Below are 22,052 nucleotides of genomic sequence, written 5' to 3' on the forward strand. Positions count from 1 at the left end.
CACACTAAATATAAATGGCTGATCTACTTTCTTTATCAATGGATTCATAGTGTTTAAGGCCAAAAGGGACCATTAGATCATCCAATCTGACCTTGTGTATAACACAGGCTATTACACTTCACACACTTACCCCTGTATTGAGTTCCTCAACTTGTGTTTGACAAAGGCTTGGTCTACACTCAGATTTCACATTATAGAACTGTAGAGCCAGAAGTTGAGAAGGGACAACAATGGTCAGGTATTCTAACATCTGTAAAATGCAGGATTTGTTGCACCTACACCATCCAGACAGATTACTTTCCAGCCTTCTTTGGAAAACCTCCATTGAAGGAGTGAGGCATCTGTTCCATTATCCTCCTGTTCTTACAGATAGGCGATTCCTGAAACCCTGAGATTTCATCTAAATCTGTTCTGCTGGAGTTTGAACCCATTGTCTCTTGTCCTGCACTACGTGACAGGAGAGAACAACTTTTCTTCATCTGTTTTATGGCAACCCATCAAATATTTCAAGACTGATCTCATGTCTCCGCTTAATCTCCTTATTTCCAAATTGTACATACCCAGTTCCTTCAGCCTTTGCTTGTATGGCATGTATTCCATCCCATGGATCATTTTGTCTCTAGCTTCTGGATCCTTTCCAGGTTCTCTGCATACTTCCTATACATTGGTGACCCAAACTGGACACAGTACTGCAGCTGAAGCATAACCAGCTCCGAGTAGAGGAACACTATCACCTCCCATGAGTTGCATGCTCTGCTGCTGTTAATGCAACCTAAAATTGCATTTTCTTTTTGTGCCAGAGCGAAAAAACCAACACCCCTGTGAGATATAGCTATATCAATGTAACCCTGGTGTAAACAGAATGAGGTCAAGAGAGGAATTCTTCCATCAACCTACCTACCACTTCTCAGGGAGGTGGATTACCTATGCGGATGGGAGAACCCCTGCTGTTAGTAAAATTAGTGTCTACACTGAAGCACTAGTGCAGACAAGCCCTCAAGCAGATCTTCCAGAAAAGCATCCAGTCTGGATCTATAGCCATGAGGAGATGGAGAACCATTTCCCTTTGGAGTTTGTTCCAATGGATAACCACCCTCGGTGCTAAACATTTGGCCCTGATTTCCAGCTTGAATTTCTCTGGCTCCAGCTTCCAGCCATTCAGTCTTGCTCATCCTTTCCCCACTAGATTACAGAGCCCATTATTACCCACGGTTTTTTGATAAATGATGTTTTTTTAAGTCTCCTTCGTAAGTCACAAATCATTTTTATGGCTCCTTTCGCCACTCTCTCCAATTTTTCAAAATCCTTTCTGAAATGTGAACCGCAGAACTGGATGCAGTTGGTTACACCAATGCTACTCTCCTGTTTATGCATCCAAGGTCACATCAGCCCTTTTGGCAACAGCATCAAACTGGGAGCTCACCATGAGTTGGTTGTCCACACTAACCTGTAAATCCTTTTAAGGGTCCCTAAGTTCCATAATGCAGTGACCTAGTCTGTGGGTCAGGCCTGTATTCCCTGTTCATAGATGATAAATGTTCATGTCTGCCCTGGCCTCCTTATTGTAACCACTCTGCCAATCTTTGGGTTGGTCACAAATTTTATCTGCAGTAATTTTCTATTTGCTTCTAGATCATTTATGAAAATATTGAATAGCATCGGGCCTAGAACTGATCCCTGCAGAACCCCACTAGAAACAGCCCCATTAGCAAACAATGGCCCATTGAGAACTGCTTTCTGAGATCTGTCTGTTAGCCAATTTTTAGTCTATTTTTATGTGTGCTCTACTGATATTGTACAGTGTTTATTTTTTATTTGAATATATTCCCCTACTAAATCTAATGTCTCAGAGAAATCGAAATCTATTGCATCTGCTCAGTTCCCCAGGTCAGCCGAACAGGTACTCTCAATAAAATGATTACATTGGTTTTATTTAACAAGACCTGGTTTCCATAAAGCCTATTTTTGACTGGCATTAATTATATTCATAGACTTTTTTTTAAACTAATCCCATACCAGCTTTTCCATTGTTTCTTTTTTTAAACATTCCCTTGATTTTTTAATATTTTACATTTCACAGAGTAATGTCCTGTATGTGACTTTTCTTGTTTTGTTTTTGTGTTTGCTTTGGTTCTGCTGGCACCTGATTGTGTATTGCTGGCTCCAAATGAGATGTGTGGTTGATCGGTGAGTTCCTAACCCTGGTGTTTGTAATTCTAAGGGTCTACTTAGGGTAACGGTCATAGTCATAGAATCTCAGGGTTGGAAGGGACCTCAGGAGGTCATCTAGTCCAACCCCCTGCTCAAAGCATGCTGTTTAACATCCTCCTTGACACCTAATTTACTGGAAAGTATTTCATCCTAATCTGATATGAGTATATCATACTGCTTCTTTCTAAATGCAGAACAAAACTATCCCTTGAACACTGTCACGTTGCACTCTATATGTTTCTGGAAATATGCTGATGAGGTTAAATATGACATAATTAGAATAGGCTTTATGCTAGATATGCCAGTGGCTACTGGTTTGTTATTTTCTGTTTGTTTATTTTGGGTGAGGGAAATAAGCACAAGAAAGAAGGAAAATGACTACCAGTGAGGCAGCTACAAAACTAGAGCTGGCCAGACTGGAAGTGGAAGAAAAGGCAAAAGACCGCAAGTTTCAAATGTGGCAGGCAGAAATGAGGCTCAAAGAAGCAGCTGCAGCCAGGGAAAAAAATTGCTCATGAAAGAGCCATGGAAACCCAAAGGCGAGCCCTGGAGTTAAAAGACAGAGAAATACAGACCCAAATTGAGACCATGAACTGACTGTAATGGAGTGGAATAGAGAAAACCCTCCAGCAGCTGGCTCCACTTCCCCAAAAATCCATAAATGGGAGCAGTTATGTCCGCAGTATGATGAATCCAGTGATATTGCTGAATATTTCATCATCTTTGAGAGACTGCACCCTCCATGCGATTCCTGAAGATCAAAAAATGACCACTGTAGTGGCAAAATTGACTGGGAGAGTTCTGGACATATTCAATAAGATGCCTATTGGTGATGCTTCAAACTATAGTAGATTTAAGGAACTGGTTTTGAAACAGTTTCAGATTACACCTGAAACCTACAGGGTTAAATTCAGGAGTCTTAAGAGGGGATCTGGATTGAGTAATGGGGCTTATGCAAATGAAATGATAAATTTGTATAGACAAGTGGGTGAGGGGGAAAGGCAATTAGAAGATTGACAGAATGGTGTAATTTGGTTACTCAGGAACGGTTCCCAAATATGTGCAGTGATGATGGCAATTAAAGATAAACCACTGGCAGAGGGGTGCAGGGTTGGTGGAAAGCAGAGTCACTGTTTTACCCCTGGGGGAAAGGAGGCTGGGCGTTCACCTCCTCATTCCCCTGTTACTCATCCCGAATCTCCTGTACAAGCAGAGGAGCCTAGAAGGTGCTCTCTTTGTAAGTCCACTGAGCATCTGACGAATAATTGTCCTGGGCTGAGTGGGAACAGGCAGCAGGTAACATGAAGCTGCTGTTTCTCAGAACACAGGGGTATCCCAGGCTAATGTCTCTTTCCACACATGATTTGTAAAGGTTGCTTCTCCCCAACCAAGCAGTGAGAATATGCATGCTGTTAAACTTAATATCAAAGTACTCCAAGGATGGAGAGACTCTGGTGCAGAAATTTCTGTGGTCAGGAGGGACCTGATCCAGGAGAAGGATTTGTTATCAGGGAAAATGGCAGAATTAGAATTGGTGGGAGGTTACCAAGTCCTTGCATGTTTAGTTAAGGTACACATGGAAACTGGTGATTTGCAGGCTGAACTGACTGTTGTGGTAGTGGCACACAGTTTTGCACCGTTTCTACTGGGGAATGATTTCTTTGATGTGGCAGAATCTGTCCCAGGATTTGTTAGCAGCAAAAAGGGATCTTGGGCTGAAAGTCCCAGAGGGGAGGTTAAAGTCACAAGTGCTGCTGGGGGAATAGGAGAGTCACTCTTTAATTTCTCTGTAGCAGTGAAGATGCAGCTTGGGGGCAGGGATGGTTGTAACTACTTCCTGTAGCCCCAGGGCTCAAGGCAAGTCCCTACGGGAAGGGCAGGATAGAGCCAGCTACTGTCCTGTGATCATCTCCCCGGGGGAGGAGCATGGTCCACCTTGTAACAGGGAGGCCTTCCCTGATGATGACTGCCAGGAAGTTTCAGGTCAGCAAGGGACAGGTCCTGCCTTGGGGTGCACAGAGACATGTATCCCAAAGATGGAAGCTGATGACCACTGCGGTGGGAACAGACCCCAAGGGCTCTGTAACTGGAAGCAAGCCCAACCTGAGTGAAAGGGGCGGGATTTGGATGGCCAGTGAAGGTTCTGTCATAGCTGGTCGCTGTGAGCCCACAGCTGAATCAAGGTCAACCTCCCTTTTGGGGGACACAGGAGTGTCTGCCTCAGAGGGGAACCCAGAGAGGGAAGTCCAGACGGAAGGTGGGAGGGGCAGAGAGTCTGCCCACCATTCATAGGGAGGCTTTTCCCCAGGAGGAGGGTGAAAAATCTGCATCTGAAATGCCAGACCCCACTCCAGTGGATCAGGATTTAAGGGAAAACTGGGGGTCAGATCTCCTGGAGGGAGCGCCCCCCCCCCAGCTGCCCTTTTGGGAACAGAGAGTGGGGTGAACAAGGGGATCCTACCAATCCAAAGCACCCCATTAAATAATGTTGTTCCTGCTACCCTTGTGGGAGATCACACTGTCTCTTCAAGGCTGGAAGAAGGAAAACTTTGCATTTGGGAAGCTTCACCAGGGGCTGGGGCCCAACACAAAGATTCCAGAGGGAGGGGCCAAGGGCAGCCATGGTTGTAGTTCACCCTTTCCTTGCCAAAGCCTCAAACACATGCCTGAATTGAGAGCCTTCAGCAAAGAGGCTGAAGACTCTGTATCTGAGCACCTACCATGGTACACAAAGGGGTTGGGAAATACAGTGAACACTGGGCAAGCCAGGCTGGGTGATCAAAGTCTGTCCGTCACAAGTTGGCTGTTAATCTTGTGCTTCTTGGTACTTTATCTAGGGGTCAAGACAAAGTTGTTAATACTAATGGTTAACCCTTTTAAAGATACACCTCTTCCCCAATATAACACGACCCGATATAACACGAATTCTGATATAACACGGTAAAGCAGTGCTCCGGGGGAAGTGGGGGGGGCGCACTCCGGCGGATCAAAGCAAGTTCGATATAATGCAGTTTCACCTATACCGCAGTAAGATTTTTTGGCTCTATATGTTTATGGAAATATGCTTATGAGTGTAAATCTGACATAACTGGAATAGGCTTTATGCTAGATACGCCATGTAACATAACTTTGCAAAGGTTATGATCTACTGAATATATTCCTCCTATTTGTATGCATGTATCGTTTTTATATCTGAAGTTATAAGTGTGGGCTCTATGCTTGTATTTAAGTGTTTGCGGTAGGAAACACATAAGAAAGGTTTGGCCAACGTGTTATGAAGGTATTATTCAAGTCATTGGGAGTACTTAACTAACAATGGACTTTGGGAGACACCAATCCACATCTCAGCTTTCCTGGGAATGTTCAGACTACCATGTAAACAATGGCATCGGCCTGCAAAAAGCTGAATCAATCATGGACATGTGACTTGCCCAGATGGCTACAAACTCCATTTTGTTGCTGTGACTTTGCACAGAAGAACAAAGGGGTTTCCACCCACAAGAGAGAGAATATAAAAGGCCCTGGAAACCTCTCCATTTTGTCTTCAGATGGCTCGAGAGATGGCCTCTCCACCCCAAAGAGATGCCTGAAAGAAACTGGAACAAAGGACAGTAACTATGGGGGTATGAATGATTGCTGGACCCAGGCCATAAACTACAATGTTGGTCTGAAAAGGATTGGGCCTAGTCTAGGAAGGAGTCCAGTCTGTGCAAGAAGATTATTGGAACATCTCTGAGGGTGAGATTTCATCTGTACTCACTTTCCTAGTGTATTAGGCTTAGACTTGCGTGTAACTTACTTTGTTCTGTCTGTTATTACTTGAAACCACTTAAATCCTCAGAGGTAGTCTCAGTACGTCAGGTGACAGTCCCAAAGGGGCTTCTCTGACCGAACCCATCACAAACGCATCTCCTTTTACTGCAACATTAACAAGTTCTCTTTCTCCCTCTTGGAATTGGCCCAAAACTTTTCTAGAATTTCTTTTGTTCTTAATATACTTACTAGCTTCCTTTTTATGATCCTTAGGCCTGAGAAGCGTCCATTTTTCACAGATGTCTTTAACTTCCCTTTTCAGTTTTCATATTTTCTGATTTGTATTACTTGTCATATGTTTCTCCTTTTCCCTCTTTCTTATATATGCTTTTCCTATCTAATGGCTGCCTTCAGTTGGCCACACAATTGGGTTTTTAGCAAAAATGATCCACTTTCTTGTCTCTGGAATTATTAAACAAACTCTTCTTAAATAACTACTAATTTTTCCTCCCAATCATTTTGCTGATAATTTGCCTCAGCTTTGGGGAATTAGCCCCTTTGAAGCACTATGTGTCTATAGATATTACTGGTTGGGAACTGGTCTCTGTTTCTCAACTTGAATGTAATCAGTTCCATTCTGTTATTTTGTTCTCCTTTATCATACTTCATTGTCTCTTCTCTAAACTAAATAGGCCCAGACTCTACAGTCTATATGCATATGGCTTCTTCCCCTATTCTCATAGACTGTCTCAGAAACCCCCTCTCCGTCTGCTATATCCATTATAGAGACTGGGTGGCCAAACTGAGCGCATGTCCAGAGCAGGTTATTCTCCATCCCATTACTTAGGCAACCAAACATTGCCTTTGCTTTGGCCACGCTGTGAATGAGCAGCTGTTTCCATGGAGCTGCTATCAATTATGCCCAGCCCTTTTCCCTAAGGTGTGTTCTATTTGGGATGTTTCCCCCTAGCCAATGTCCTGGCAGAGTTTTCTTTTTTTTCCTACTGTCAGATTTTGAGCAACTGGGTGAATGGGGAACTCCTTTCAGTATGGACTCTCTAGTCTGGGTTTCATTGTATTAAGGAATAATAAGGGATAACCAGTATCCACACTCCTGTTTCCTGCTGGTGCCTTTCAAGGTTTTCCACACCATGATGTGTAGGAATTATTGATGCACGAAGCATCATAAAATGTGGAATTGGCATTAGTGGTGACAGTTGTTCATGATTTGTTTATCTGAATAATTAAAACTTCACTTTTCAGTGTACGCAGAGTAAGCGATTGGCTTCACCCAAGGGAACAGCTTCCAGTAGTGCATGCAGCGTCTCATATTAACATTTTGTCTCTCCATCCAGGCATGAATAATGCGACCATCATGCCAGACTCTGTGCACATAGAGGAACTCAGGGCAACGTGTGGTGCATTCGTGAGACAACTTTCTGCCTCAGAGTTGGACAATTCTCCCGTATTCCATGTCAGATTCCAACACAACTGACTACACCAACCCCTCCACCTTCATCCTGCTGGGCATACCTGGCTTAGAGGCAGCCCATGTCTGGATCTCCATCCCCTTCTGCACCATGTACACCATAGCCATCTTGGGGAACTTCACCATCCTGTTCATCGTAAAGATAGAGCCAAGCCTCCATGGGCCCATGTACTATTTTCTCTGCATGCTGGCTGTCACCGACCTGGTCCTGTCTACATCTATCCTCCCGAAAATGCTGGCAATCTTCTGGTTCAATTCCAGGGAGATAAATTTCAGTGCCTGTCTCACCCAGATGTACTTCATTCACTGCTTTACAGTGGTGGAATCTGGGATCTTTGTCGCCATGGCTTTTGATCGCTACGTGGCCATCTGTGATCCCCTGAGACATTCCACCATCCTGACAAACCGTGTCATAGCCAAGATCAGCATAGTTGTGGTGCTGCGCGGGGCAATACTCATAGTCCCTAAACCCTTCCTGGCAAGGCAATTGCCATATTGCAGAACCAACATCATCGTGCACTCATACTGCGAACACATGGCTGTGGTGAAACTGGCCTGTGCTGACATCCGCATCAGTAGTTACTATGGCCTCTTTGTGGCATTCAATGTGGCCAGTCTGGATTTGTTTTTTATCACTATGTCCTATATTCAGATCCTCAGGGCCATATTCAGGCTACCAACAAAGGACGCCCGGCTCAAGACTTTTCGGACATGCAGCTCCCACCTTTGTGTCATTTCAGCCTCTTACATCCCATCTCTCTTCTCCTTCCTCACACACCGGTTTGGCCAGAATGTGGCCCTGCATTTCCATGTTCTCATGGCCAACGTGTATCTCCTGGTGCCTCCCATGCTGAACCCCATCATCTATGGGGTGAGGACCAAACAGATCCGGAACAGTCTGCTCCGGCTATTTACTCCTCCTCTTCCACCAAGGCAGAAGGATAAACCCCAGCATTAGCTGGGAAGGTGAGATGCTGGGCAGAGGCCGGGGTGGCTTCGGTATCTCACAGGGAGGGAGACAAACAGTGCAGCTTCTATTAATTCGATATTTACACACGTACACAGCACCTCATTGCCCAGGGGCTGAATTTGAACAGTGAAGCTGAGTCTTACATACGCTCTGCATGATGCTTTTTGTCACTATATCTGGAGTACTGTGTCCAGTTTTGGGCCCCACACTGCAAGAAGGATGTGGAAAAATTGGAAAGAGTCCAGCGGAGGGCAACAAAAATGATTAGGGGGCTGGAGCACATGACTTATGAGGAGAGGCTGAGGGAACTGGGATTGTTTAGTCTGCAGAAGAGAAGAATGAGGGGAGATTTGATAGCTGCTTTCAAATACTTGAAAGGGGGTTCCAAAGAGGATGGATCTAGACTGTTCTCAGTGGTGGCAGATGACAGAACAAGGAGCAATGGTCTCAAGTTGCAGTGGGGGAGGTTTAGGTTGGATATTAGGAAAAACTTTTTCACTAGGAGGGTGGTGAAGCACTGGAATGGGTTACCTAGGGAGGTGGTGGAATCTCCTTCCTTAGAGGTTTTAAAGGTCAGGCTTGACAAACTCCTGGCTGGGATGATTTAGTTGGGGATTGGTCGTGCTTTGAGCAGGGGGTTGGGCTAGATGACCTCCTGAGGTCCCTTCCAACCCTGATATTCTATGATCTAGAAGCTCTTTACCTACGCTGCTAGGTAACATTATCACTGTGTCATGGAGGGACTGAGCCAAGCAGCAGTAAAGTGATTTGCCCAGGGCAACACAATGAGTCAATGGCAGAGGTGAGAATGGGGACTGGAAGTCTTGACCCCTCCAGCACCATTGCTATAGCCATGAACTGACATTTCTCCGCTCAGTTGTATTAGATGCAGTGAGGCTATTTTTGTGTTGTGATCAGTGGAGTTGCCGTCCTCCATAAACAGGAGGAATTTATTAAAGAAACAGTTACAAAGTACAGCCACACAGCTCAGTCTTCAGCTTTGTCTTTCTTGTTTGCCAGGGACCAAACACTGCCTAGAACTGTACACAGTGATAGAGGCCCAAGAATGTGCTTCCAGCAACCAAATCAATGCAAGGTTTGACTTGTAGGCCCTGATTAGGGCCTTTTAGTAGCAGCATATTACACATAATAAAAAATAATCTCCATTTAATGCATGGAGAGGCTGTGCCCAACGTCACCCTATGAATCCATGGCGGAGCTGGCACTCTTCACTCCCAGCTTACTGGTCTCTGCTGATACTTTCTCTCTAGTTAAATGGCTTGGGCCAAATCCTCAGCTGGTGTAAATGGGTGCAGCCCCACTGAGATCAGGGGAAGTCCCCTGAAATAGATAAACCAATGGAGTGACAGCACCAGGTCTCTTTGCTCCTGTGTGGACTGTACAAGCCAGGTCTGAGAGAGACTAAACCCTTCCTGCTGCCTCAGTTTCCGGATCTTTTAAAGGGGGATATCTACTGGGAGTTTATGAAGAACTTGTCACTGGTATCCATGTGTCACCATGCTTCAGTGGAACACAGCTGAGGATGACAAATTTGGGACAAATTGCTGAGAAATAGGGCAGACTCACCCCCGTTAGATTGTACCAAGCCAGTAAAAAACTTAAACTTCGGTGTCATCACACTGCTTAACTGGAAGCAAAAAAAGTGACATCTCATTAGGCACATAGCCCCCGGATCACCATCCGGACACGGGACTCCAGGACGAGTGGACAGTGAAAACAAATTTCACCACATATAGGACCTTTCTCATCTCAAGAGCTCAGCCACATAGCCAGGCCAGTATATAATTCAGATCTTACCCAAGGATCACGCTGCTGCCAATCCATTAGTAACTAAAACCAAAAGTTAATAAAAAAAGAAAAGCAGAAGAGATTTAAATGGCAAATGAATTTTAAAAATAAAACAAGGAAGGACAAAAAAGAATTTGAAGAACAGTTAGTAAAAGACTCAAAAAGTAATTACAAAATTTCTTTCAGTTCATCAGAAGCAGGAAGCCTGCTAAACAATCAGTGGGGCCACTGGACGATCGAGTTCCTGAAGGAGCACTCAAAGACAATAAGGTCATTGCAGAGAAACTAAATTAATTCTTTGCATTGGTCTTCATGGCTGATGATGCGAGGGAGATTCCCAAACCTGAGCCATTCTTTTTAGGTGACAGATCTGAGGAACTGCCCCAGATTGAGGTATCATTAGAGGAGGTTTTGGAACAAATTGATAAATTAAATAGCAATAAGTCACCAGGACGAGATGGTATTCACGCAAGAGTTCTGAAGAAACTCAAATGTGAAATTGCAGAACTACTAACTGTAGTCAGTAACCTATCATTTAAGTCAGCTTCTGTACCAGATGAGTGGAGGATATTTAATGTTGATAAATGCAAAGTAATACACATTGGAAAGCAGAATCCCAACTATACATATAAAATGATGGGGTCTAAATTAGCTGTTACCATTCAAGAAAGAGATCTTGGAGTCATTGTAGTTAATTTTCTAAAAACATCCATTCAGTGTTCAGTGGCAGTTAAAAAAGCGAACAGAATGCTGGGAATAATTAAGAAAGAGATAGATAATAAGACAGAAATTATCATATTGCCTCTATATAAATCTATGGTACAACCACATCTTGAATACCGTGTGCAGATGTGGTCGCCCCATCTCAAAAAAGATATATTGGAATTGGAAGAGGTTCACAAAAAGGGAAACAAAAATAATTAGGAGTATGGAACGGCTTCCATATCAGAAGAGATTAATAAGATTGTGACTTTTCAGCTTGGAAAAGAGATGGCTAAGGGGAGATATGATTGAGGTCTATAAAATCATGACTGATGTAGAGAAAGTAGATAAAGAAGTGTTGTTTACTACTTCTCATAACACAAGAACTAGGGGTCACCGAATGAAATTAATAGGAAGCAGGTTTAAAACAAATAAAAGGAGGTATTACTTCACACAGCACACAGTCAACCTGTGGAACTCCTTGCCAGAGGATGTTGTGAAGGCCAAGACCATAACAGGGTTCAAAAAAGAGCTAGTTAAATTCATGGATGATAGATCCATCAATGGCTGTTAGCCAGGATGGGCAGGGATTGTGTCCCTTGCCTCTGTTTGCCAGAAGCTGGGAATGGGTGAAAGGGGATGGATCACTTGATGATTACCTGTTCTGATCATTCCCTCTGGAGCACTGGGCACTGTTGGAAGACAGGATACTAGGATAGATGGACCTTTGGTCAGACCCAGTATGGCTGTTCTGATGTTCTTATGGTTAATATATCAGATACATCCAAGCGATTTTTTCAGTTAGCCGTGATGGAATAAACTGCTAGCTTCCAAAAGTTTCTCTGGAGTCATCCAAACAGCTTGGGAGTCATCAGTCCTCCTGAGGTCTCTTCTTTGAGAGCTTCCTTGATAGAAATCCAGACCAGAGAAATGAAGTAGGAAATGAAGACAAAGTGGGGATGTCTCAGGGGTCATTTCATATCCTCTGCCCTGTGCATGGAATTTTACTGTCCCAAACAAAGCCCACAGCCCAGGTGCCTGGTAAATTACTGGCCCAAGAGAGAGTCCAGGGTCACATGAGCATATCACATGTCCTTACATGCTTTTTTACAGAGGTGTGTTTCTTCTACGTCCCATCGTAAGAGCTAAGTTTTCTTGATGGGCAACCGACACAACTATCTGGCCTTATCCATTTGAGTAGTGTTACCCAGGAACACAACACATGTGTAAGATGCCACTACATCGCCAATAACCCTAACTGCACACACAAACAACAAAAATGTATTATTAATACTATTATTATACCCCAACCATGAAATTAAAATTGTGTGGTACCACATATATGTATATTTTTCAAAGGGTATAAACTTTAATTTTGTTGGAACAAAATAAAAATAATAAAAAGTAGTCATGTGTCACACAAAATACAACACAGGACAACACACACGACATACAGGACAAACTTATAATTAAAAACAAATTGTGCCAGAATTCTATTTATAACTGTACAAAATAAGGCAAACAAAAATAAAAAAATAAAAAGGTTAAACATGTAAACAAGTTATTACCTTATGTAAAACTTTTAATAAAAACTGATAAAATCATATTAATATTTTCCAAATTTGTTGTATAAATTTAATAACAAGGAATTTTGCATTACTTTATATTCAACTTTATTTTAAAACTCTGCTACCTGGAAATAAGGAAAGTCCATGTTCTAAATATTAGCTAGTGGTTAGGATTAGAAGCAGTGTGTGCATTTCTTTTGCTTGGCAACCATATCTTCAAGAAAGTTAGGAATAATTCCAGCTGTTTCATTCCTGAAGGGTTAAAGTAATTAATTTACTGGATTTTTATAAAGTAAAGTTGTTACTTTGTTTTCTCTTTGTTTCTTGTTTTGTTCTGTTTTTGATTGCTTTATCTTTTGGAGGTGTCTGTAAAAATTGTAACTTTTAACTTTTAACACAGAGAGGGAGTCAAAGTGAGGACAGGTGGGGAAAAGGCGGGGCATGGTAGGTGAAGAGCCACCTAGTGGTAAAGAGAAACATAGCAAACTGAAAAATCGAAATGAAGAACTTGGGAATTCCTTCCTGTGGGGTACCCTCAAACCCTTTCACCCCCCCTCTGGGGAAGAGCTGAGAAAGGAAAAGAAATCCGCTCTTGCTACCAGCTAACTAAGAAACTTGTGCTCAAACATCTTAAGACACAGAAATCCAACCAGGTTCTTTAAAAAAGGTATTTTTTTAAAAAAAGAAGAGGAAAGAAAATACATCTGGAACTCAGGCTGTTGCTAGATTTTAAAGAGCAACAGCAGGAATTAAGCACCAAGAATAGCTTTTTGGGGTCCAGCTTAAAGGTTACCAAGCAAAACAAAACAAAAGTACCTGGGGTTAGCACAGAGACATCCACAAACCAAAACAAACAAAAAAGATCCCCAATTGTGTCTGTCTAACATTACCTATGCTACTTACATATCTGGGGTTCCAAATGAGTAGTTTCTAGGCATGATGCTGATGATTTCCCATACCTGGCTCAAACCTTACAGACTGTTGCTGCCTTGTCTCTCCAGACCAGAGAACAAAGACACACACACCCAGACATTTTTTTCCCAATTTGAAAGGGTACAGCTACCCTATTGGTTCCCCTGGTCAGGTGCCAAATCATTTAAAGCTTACCTCTTAATCCTTTACAGGTAAGGCAATTTGGATACAGCTGCTAAGGAGGATTCTATAGCTAACTGAATGATTGGGCAGTTACACAAGGGTGCTACCCTCCTCACCTATCACAGCCCATTACTAAATGAAGAGGGAAAAACAATAACAGAAAATGTGGAAATGGCAGAGGTGTTTAATGACTTCATTTTTTCATCAAGAAGGTAGATAGTGTTTGGATGGCTAACATAGTGAATGCCAGTGAAAATAGGGTAGGTCCAGATGCTAAAATAGGGAAAGAACCATTTAAAAATTACTTCGACAAATGTCTTCAAGTCACCAGGGCCTGATTAAATGCATTCTAGAATACTCAAGGAACTGACTGAGGAGATATCTGAGCCATTAGCTAGTATCTTTGAAAAGTCATGGGAGATGGGGGAGATTCCAGAAGACTGGAAAAAAGCACATATAGTGCCCATGTATAAAAAGGGAAATAAAGGCAACCCAGGCAATGATGGACCAGTCAGCTTAACTTCTGTACCAGGTAAGATAATGGAGCAAATAATAAAAGAATCAATTGGAAAAGATCTAGAAGATAATATGGTGATAAGTAATAGTCAGCATTGATTTGTCAAGAACAAATAAGGTCAAACCAACCTGATAGTTTTCTTTGACAGCATAACAAGCCTTGTGGTTGGGGGAAGGTTGTAGATGTGGTATATCTAGACTTTAGTAAGGCTTTTGATACAGTCTTGCATGACCTTCACATTAACAAACTAGGGAAATACAACCTAGATGGAGCTAATATATGGTGGGTGAATAACTGGTTGGATAACTGCTCCCAGAGAGTAGTTATTAGTGGTTCACAGTCAGGCTGGAAGGGCATAATGAGTGGGGTCCCGCAGGAATCAGTTCTGGGTCTGGTTCTTTTCTATGTCTTCATCAATGATTTAGATCATGGCATAGGGAGTACACTTACAAAGTTTGCAGACAATACCAAGCTGGGAGGGGTTGCAAGTGCTGTGGAAGATAGGATTAAAATTCAAAATGATCTGGACAAACTGGAGAAATGGTCTGAGGTAAATAGGATGAAATTCAATAAGGACAAATGAAAATACTCCACCTAGGAAGGAACAATCAGATGCACACATACAGAATGGGAATTGACTGCCTAGGAAGGAATACAGGAAAAATGCAGAAAGAGATCTAGGGGTCATAGTGGACCACAAGATAAATATGAGTCAACAGTGTAACACTGTTGCAAAAAAAGCAAACATCATTCTGGAATGTATTAGTAGAAGTGTTGTAAGCAAGAGACAAGAAGTGATTCTTCCACTCTACTATGCCCTGATTAGGCCTCAATTGGAATATCATGTCCAGTTCTGGGTGCCACATTTCAGAAAAAAATTGGAGAGAGTCCAGAGAAGAGCAACAAAAATGATTAAAGATCTAGAAAACATGACCTATGAGGGAAGATTTAAAGAACGAGGTTTGTTTATTCTGGAGAAGGGAAGCCTGAGAGGGGACATGATAACAGTTTTCAAATACCTAAAAGGTTGTTACAAGGAGGAGGGAGAAAAATTATTGTCCTTGACCTCTGATGATAGGACAAGAAACAATGGGTTTAAATTGCAACAAGGAAGGTTAAGGTTGGACATGTCAGGGTGGTTAAGCACTGGAATAAATTGCCTAGGGAGGTTGTAGAATCATTGGATGTTTTTAATAGCAGGTTAGACAAACACCTGTCAGGGATGGTCTAGAAGATGGTGCTGGTCCTGCCATGAGTTCAGGGGACTGGACTTGATGACCTCTTGAGGTCCCTTCCAGTCCTATGATTCTGTGCTCCAAAGCAGCACCCTGCCCCCATATTTACCATGGTGATAGGATTATGATCATGCCAGGTATCATTGCAAAAGTTATGACTTGCTGAATATGACTACCCTATTTGTGTGCATATGTCATTTTGTACCTAAACTTATGAATATTAACTATATACCAATATTTCAAATGTATTTAAGGTAATGGCCCATTAAGAAACACAATAGGCCTTAGAAGCTTAGAGCTAATCTACACTGCCAACAGTAAAGTGCTGCTGGCATAGCTCCCAGCGCTGTTACAATGCCTACCCTCTCTATTCCCTCTTCTGGGTTCCATTCCTTCCATGTCCACCCCTCTGCAGAGAAGATGAACAAACTATTTATTGACAGATGCCTCTATCCCAGCCTCCTTCTGCTAAGTACAAGGAACCTGAACAAAGAGTACAGGAAAAGGCAGCCCAAAGACATAAGGCTACAGATGGTTCATTCAGTCAAATGAGAGATAATGGGGTTTCCACCCATCTGGGTTTTACCTGGACAGTCTGCTTTTTGGCTTCTGTGTCCAGGTGCCAATTAGGGCGGTCAACCAGAAAATCCAGTTCAAAAGGGGGACCTGGCAGTGTCCAGTTACTGCAGGGCAGAGGGAGTAGTCGGGTCATAAACAAATGGCAGCCTCTGATAGCCGGGGCCACCTCCTACCTTCAGGCAGGCTCCTTATCAGGCTGGAGCGGCTCCCGTCTCAGCCTTGGAGCTCAGGGAGGCCAGCTGGGCAGAGTGCCATTTAGAGGGGATGGGGGGGGTTAACCCCTCCTAAGTTTTCTACCTGAGGTTTGTGCACAGAGCACACCCTAGCCCCAGAGAGAACTCTTAACTGCAATACAGTTGTTATGCTTATAAGAAGCACACAGGATCTTTTTCAGGGAAAAAGGCAATACACTGCATTTATTGAAAATACATCAATTATCCTGTGCATTCAATCACACACACACACTGTCCTGCCAGTCTATGTACAGCTACCAGTCAAGAGTCTGGAACAATCTAGTGGCCAGCTAGACCATGGGTAGGTAGGAGCCGGGTTCTGTCATTCGCGACAGGATGCTCAGGGGAAGTGCAGGACTAACCCAAAGTTTCATGGCAAGGCACCCTGTTTATATAGTGATCTTCCTTCATTGGGACCAATGAGTTTTGCATCGTCATGCTGTAATCAATCGCCATTTGACGAGTGTTTGTTTTCTTAAATTGTCCTTCTCATCCTTTATCTTGTTCTTTCATTAAGTTTCTCAGGGAGTTATCCCATGCTGCTTTTGATCAGAGCTATCTTGTCCTCATTGATAGGTGCCTGAATCATCTTTAGACTCGTCAATCTTCCCTCCTCTGACATTTCAATAGGGGCATGTTGCAGCCTCTTGGTGCCCTTGTGTCTGTCTCCAGCTCCTCCCTAGAACATCTGGTTCAGCGATGGCCTTCACACTTATCTCTTAACACACACATTCCTCATTCACACAGAAACCAGAATTAATGTACACAGAACATTTTGAACAGGAACATCACGTTGCAATGCAAAGGAAAACAATCATGGCATTCTTTTACTTATTTTAGAATGCTAAACCTACAACAAAATGATGACCGTCAAAGGTCTGTTACTGCCTTGAAATCAACCCAGACACAGATTCTGACTGATGTATCTTTACCAAATGGCTCATTAAGCCATTGCTTTCTGCTATTCAAAAAGGGTGGCTGGCAGGATACGGTCAAATTATACATCAATACATTTAATACATGCTACATTATTCTTTTATTATTCTTTATCTTTCATTCTTAAATGATACAAAATATAAACATAAAATCCTACTACTCCACAGTTTGAGTGTGATATGTGATAAATTATCTGCTGCTCCCAACTTCTGCCTTTGGGGCAGTGTGTTTGTTTGTAAATAAGGGCAGGTAAACAATGACACTTTTCATTAATTAAATTAAGAGTCATTAGATAATCATGAAAACATTGCCAGGCACTCCCATTAAAAGATAGGAATAAATGCTGAGAATGGATGTAAGTAAATGGTCATGCCCCGCAGGGATCTGTCCTGGGACCAGTCCTATTCAACATATTCATAGATGATCTGGAAAAAGAGGTAAACAGGTAAGTGGCAAATTTCACAGATGATAAAAAAAATACTCAAAATAATTAAATCCAAAGCAGACTGTGAAGAGTTGTAAAGGGATTTCAAAAAATGGGTGACCAGGCAACACAAAGGCAGATGAAATTCATTGCTGATAAATGCAAAGTAATGCACATGATGAAATATAATTACAACTATACATACAAAATGATGGGGTCTAAACTAGATGTCACGATTCAAGAAAGAGATGTTTGAGTCATGTGGATAGTTCTCTGCAAACAGCCACTCAATGTGCAGTGACAGTCAAAAAAGGTAACAGAAAAGGATAGATAATAAGATAGCAAATATCATTTTCCCTGTATATAAAACCATGGTACACTCACATCTTGAATACTGCATGGAGATCTGGTCGCCCCATCTCTCTAAAAAAAACCCCAACATATTGGAACTGGAAAAGGTACAGAGAAGGGCAACAGAAATGTTTAGGGGTATGGAATAGCTTCCATATGAGGAGAGATTAATAAGACTGGGACTTTTCAGCTTGGAAAAGAGATCACTAAGGGGGGTATGAGAGAGGTCTATAAAATCATGAATGGTGTGGAAAAGCTGAATAAAGAAATGTTATTTACTCTTTCACATAGCACAAGAACTAGGGTTTGGCCAATGACATTAATAGGCAGCAGATTTAAAACAAACAAAAGAAAGTATTTATTCACAGTCAACCTGCGAAACTCTTTGCCAGGAGATGTTGTGAAGGCCAAAACTATAATAGAGTTCCAATAAGAACTAAATAATTCCACGCAGGATAGATCCGCATATTAGCCAAGTTGGGCTGGGATGGTGTCCCTAGCCTTCATTTGCCAGAAGCTGGAAATGGGAGACCGGGCAGGAATCACTTGATGATTGCCTGTTCTGTTCATTGCCTTGGAAGTACCTGCCACTGGCTACTATCTGAAGACACGATACTGGGCTAGATGGACCATTGGTCTGACCCATTATGGCTTTTCTGATGTTCCTAAACAGTCCCCAGTTGTGTCTGCCTCTTGCTGTAACCTACATGCCTCCTAGCGCTAAGATAGAACCCAGGGGTCCTGATGCTGTCTCTCTCTCCACAGAGTTAGTAAAGAAGTTTGAATATAGATTTAAATATTAAACTAACAAGAATCCCTTAACTGACTTGCCACAAGATGTCAGAGCATGCTAGCATTAGAGCTGAGTGGGTCTAATATTTATTTAATTAGCTGAACAGGCAATATAACTAATTCCTGTATAAAAGAAAGCAAATTTCTGCTAGAAAACTAGAGTTTTCAAGCACCTAAATAACCCCTAGAATCACTGTTAAGGTTGCCACACCTAAAAAAAATCTGAAACCCTTCCAGCTGGAGATGGGGGGGAGGGAGATAGAAATGATCCAGTGTCTGACAGGGGGAGGGGAATAGAGGAGCAAGCAATAGGGACAGGACCTTGGGGCAAGAGGTGGGACAGGGGCCTTGCCTTGGCACAAGAGGTGGTAAAGGGGTAGGGTTTGGGGGTTCAGTTAAAAGCAATTAGAACCCAGTGATTTCCACATTGACCAGTTCCCCAGTTTGTCACACTGACAAAGCACGCAAGGTCAGGAAAGGGTTTAATGTCTCTCTGACTAGCCAGTCAGTGATTCAGGAAAGGGCCCAGCACCATGTCACCAGCCAGCACTGCACGGAGCTCAGTCTGAGAGCCAGAGCAGCAGGAGAAAAATTTAGGTCCCTTTATGAGTAAAGAGCTGGAGCAGCCTGTCCCGGATCTGTTTGGTTCTCACCCCATAGATGATGGGGTTTAGCATGGGGGGGCACCAGGAGGTACATGTTGGCCATGAGAACATGGAAATGCAGGGCGACATTTTGGCCAAACCGAAGTGTGAGGTAGGAGAAGAGAGCTGGGATGTAAGATGCTAAAATGACACAGTGGTGGGAGCCACAGGTCTGAAAAGTCTTGAGGTGGGCATCCTTTGTCGGGAGGCTGAAAATGGCCTTGAGGATCTGAATATAGGACATGGTGATAAAAAACACATCGAGACCAGTCACAGAAAGTGCCACAGAGAGGCTGTAGTAACTACTGACATGGATGACGGCACAAGCCAAATTCACCACTGCTATATGCTGGCAGTATGAGTGGGGAATGATGTTGGTTCTGCAATATGGCCACTGCCTTGCCAGGAACGGATGAGGCAGCATGAGAATGCCACTGCGCAACAAAACCGCAAGGCCGATCTTGGCTACGACAGCGTTTGTCAGGATGGTGGAATGTCTCAGGGGATCACAGATGGCCATGTAGCGATCTAAGGCCATGGCCACAAAGATCCCAGACTCCACTGCTCAGAAGCAGTGGATGATGTACATCTGGGTGAGACAGGCACTGAAATTGATCACCCTGGAATTGAACCAGAAGATTGCCAGCATTTTGGGCAGGATGGACGTGGACATGACCAGGTCATTGACAGCCAGCATGCAGAGGAAATAGTAAATGGGGCCAGGGAAGCTCAACTCTATCTTCACAATGAAGAGGAAGGTGAAGTTCCCCAAGATAGCTATGATGTACATGGTGTAGAAGGGGATGGAGATCCAGACATGGGCCACCTCCAGGCCAGGAATGCGGAGGGGTTGGTATAGTCAGTTGTGTTGGAATCTGACATGGAGTAGAACGGTATCTCCTGCATGTACCATACGTTCCCCTGTCTTCCTGTATGTGCCCAGGGTCTAGGATGATTGTCACAGTAGAAATACCTGGTTGGAAAGAAAATGTCCATGTGAGAGAATACATGCACTACTGGGGGCTGTTCTCATGAGAGTGAAAAACTGACATTTTCATTACTCAGATAACAGTATTAATGTTGGAGAAAATGTAGATGTGTTCAAGTAATAGTTTTGTTCTCCATTTGGAAAGAAGCAGCATGATTTACTCATATAAATGGGGATGAAATAATTTCCTGTATATTAGCTGTCAAGTAGGATGTTAAACAACATCTACAGTAGAACCTTAGAGTTATGAACTGATCAATCACACATCTCCTTCAGAACCAGATGTACACAATCAGGCAGCAGCAGAAGCAAAACAAACAAACAAAAAAAGCAAATGCAGGACATTAATTTGTTAAATGTAAAGTGTTAACAAAACAAAGAGAAAGTTTAAAAAAAATCTTTGACAAGGTTTGGAAATAGTGGAAAAGATGGTGTGTGATTTGTCCACACAAAACTCTAGGAATAAAATTAATGCCAGTCAACAAAAAATTAATAGCAAACTGGCCTTGTCATCCTTTAATGAGAGTACACATTTGGTTTCTCAAGGGAACTGAGCAGATGCAATAAACTCTGATTTCTCTAAGGCATTTGATTTAGTAGGGGGAAACATTCCGATAAAAATGAACATTCTACAATATCAGGACAAAACATGTAAAATGGACTAATAACTGGCAAACTGTCAGATCTCAGAAAGCTGTTGTCAATGGGCCATTGTCAGCAAATCGGGCTGTTTCTAGAGGGGTGCTGCAGGGATCAGTTCTAGGCCCGATGCAATACGATATTTTCGTGAATGATCTCGAAGTAAATAGAAAATTACTTCAGATAAAATTTGCAGTCAATCCAAAGACAGCCAGAGGGCTTACAATGAGGCAGCAAGGGGAGGCATTCAGATTGTTCTGGAGCATTTGGTGAGCTGGGCCCATGCAAACAAAATATTTCAATACAATCAAATGCAAAGTTATCTTCTCAGAGCAGCGAATGCAGCCTGACTCACAGACTAGGGCACTGCATTGTGGAATGCAGGGACCCTGAAAAGGATTTTGGAGGCCACTGTGGACAACCAACTCATCGTAATCTCCCAGTGCGATGCTGTGGCCAGAAGGGCTGATGTGATCCTTGGATGCATAAACAGGGCAGTGGTGAGTTGGAGCAGCGGAAGAATTTTACTTCTGCACATGGCATTGGTGAAACCAACTGTGTCCAGTCCCAGGGTCTACTTTGCAAAAAGGATGTTGAAAAATTGGAATGGGTTCAGAAAGTAGCCCTAAAAATTATTCAAAGCCATAGAAAGTGTCAGACAGAGAGAGACTTAAAGAGCTTAATCTATTTAATTTATCAAAAAGACAATCAAGCAAAAGCTTTCATGGGGAGAAAACAGTGGGTAATAACAGGCTCTGTGATGTAGCAGGGAAATGCAGAGCAAGGGCCAATGGCTGGTAGCTCAAGCTAGACATATTTTAGCTGGAAATAAGGGCCAAATTTTTATCACTGAGGGTGATTAACCATTGGAACAAACTGCAAAGGCAAGTGGTGAATTCTCCAACTCCCCATGTCTGCAGGTGCTCACAAACAGGGAAGAATTAGTAGGGGAAGCAAAAGTGGATGGGAACCTGGGAGGCAGTGACCATGAGATGGTCGAGTTCAGGATCCTGACACAAGGAAGAAAGAAGAACAGCAGAATATGGACCCTGGACTTCAGAAAAGCAGACTTTGACTCCATCAGGGAACAGATGGGAAGGATCCCCTGGGAGAATAA

At 42.9% G+C, this 22,052-nt stretch overlaps 1 protein-coding gene and 1 pseudogene across 1 annotated transcript; one reads left to right on the forward strand and one right to left on the reverse strand.

Moving 5' to 3' along the window:
- The first annotated feature begins 7,436 nt into the window (after positions 1-7,436).
- LOC103306968 (olfactory receptor 52R1-like) lies at positions 7,437-8,411 on the forward strand. The gene has a single exon (XM_008176690.3). It carries the CDS (start codon positions 7,437-7,439, stop codon positions 8,409-8,411), a length of 975 nt encoding a protein of 324 aa, XP_008174912.3.
- Positions 8,412-19,257: 10,846 nt separating this feature from the next.
- On the reverse strand, positions 19,258-20,155 carry LOC135982243 (olfactory receptor 52R1-like; annotated as a pseudogene).
- Positions 20,156-22,052: the final 1,897 nt, after the last annotated feature.

Source organism: Chrysemys picta, chromosome 1 (assembly GCF_011386835.1).
Source record: "Chrysemys picta bellii isolate R12L10 chromosome 1, ASM1138683v2, whole genome shotgun sequence".
Classification (NCBI taxonomy): domain Eukaryota; kingdom Metazoa; phylum Chordata; order Testudines; family Emydidae; genus Chrysemys; species Chrysemys picta.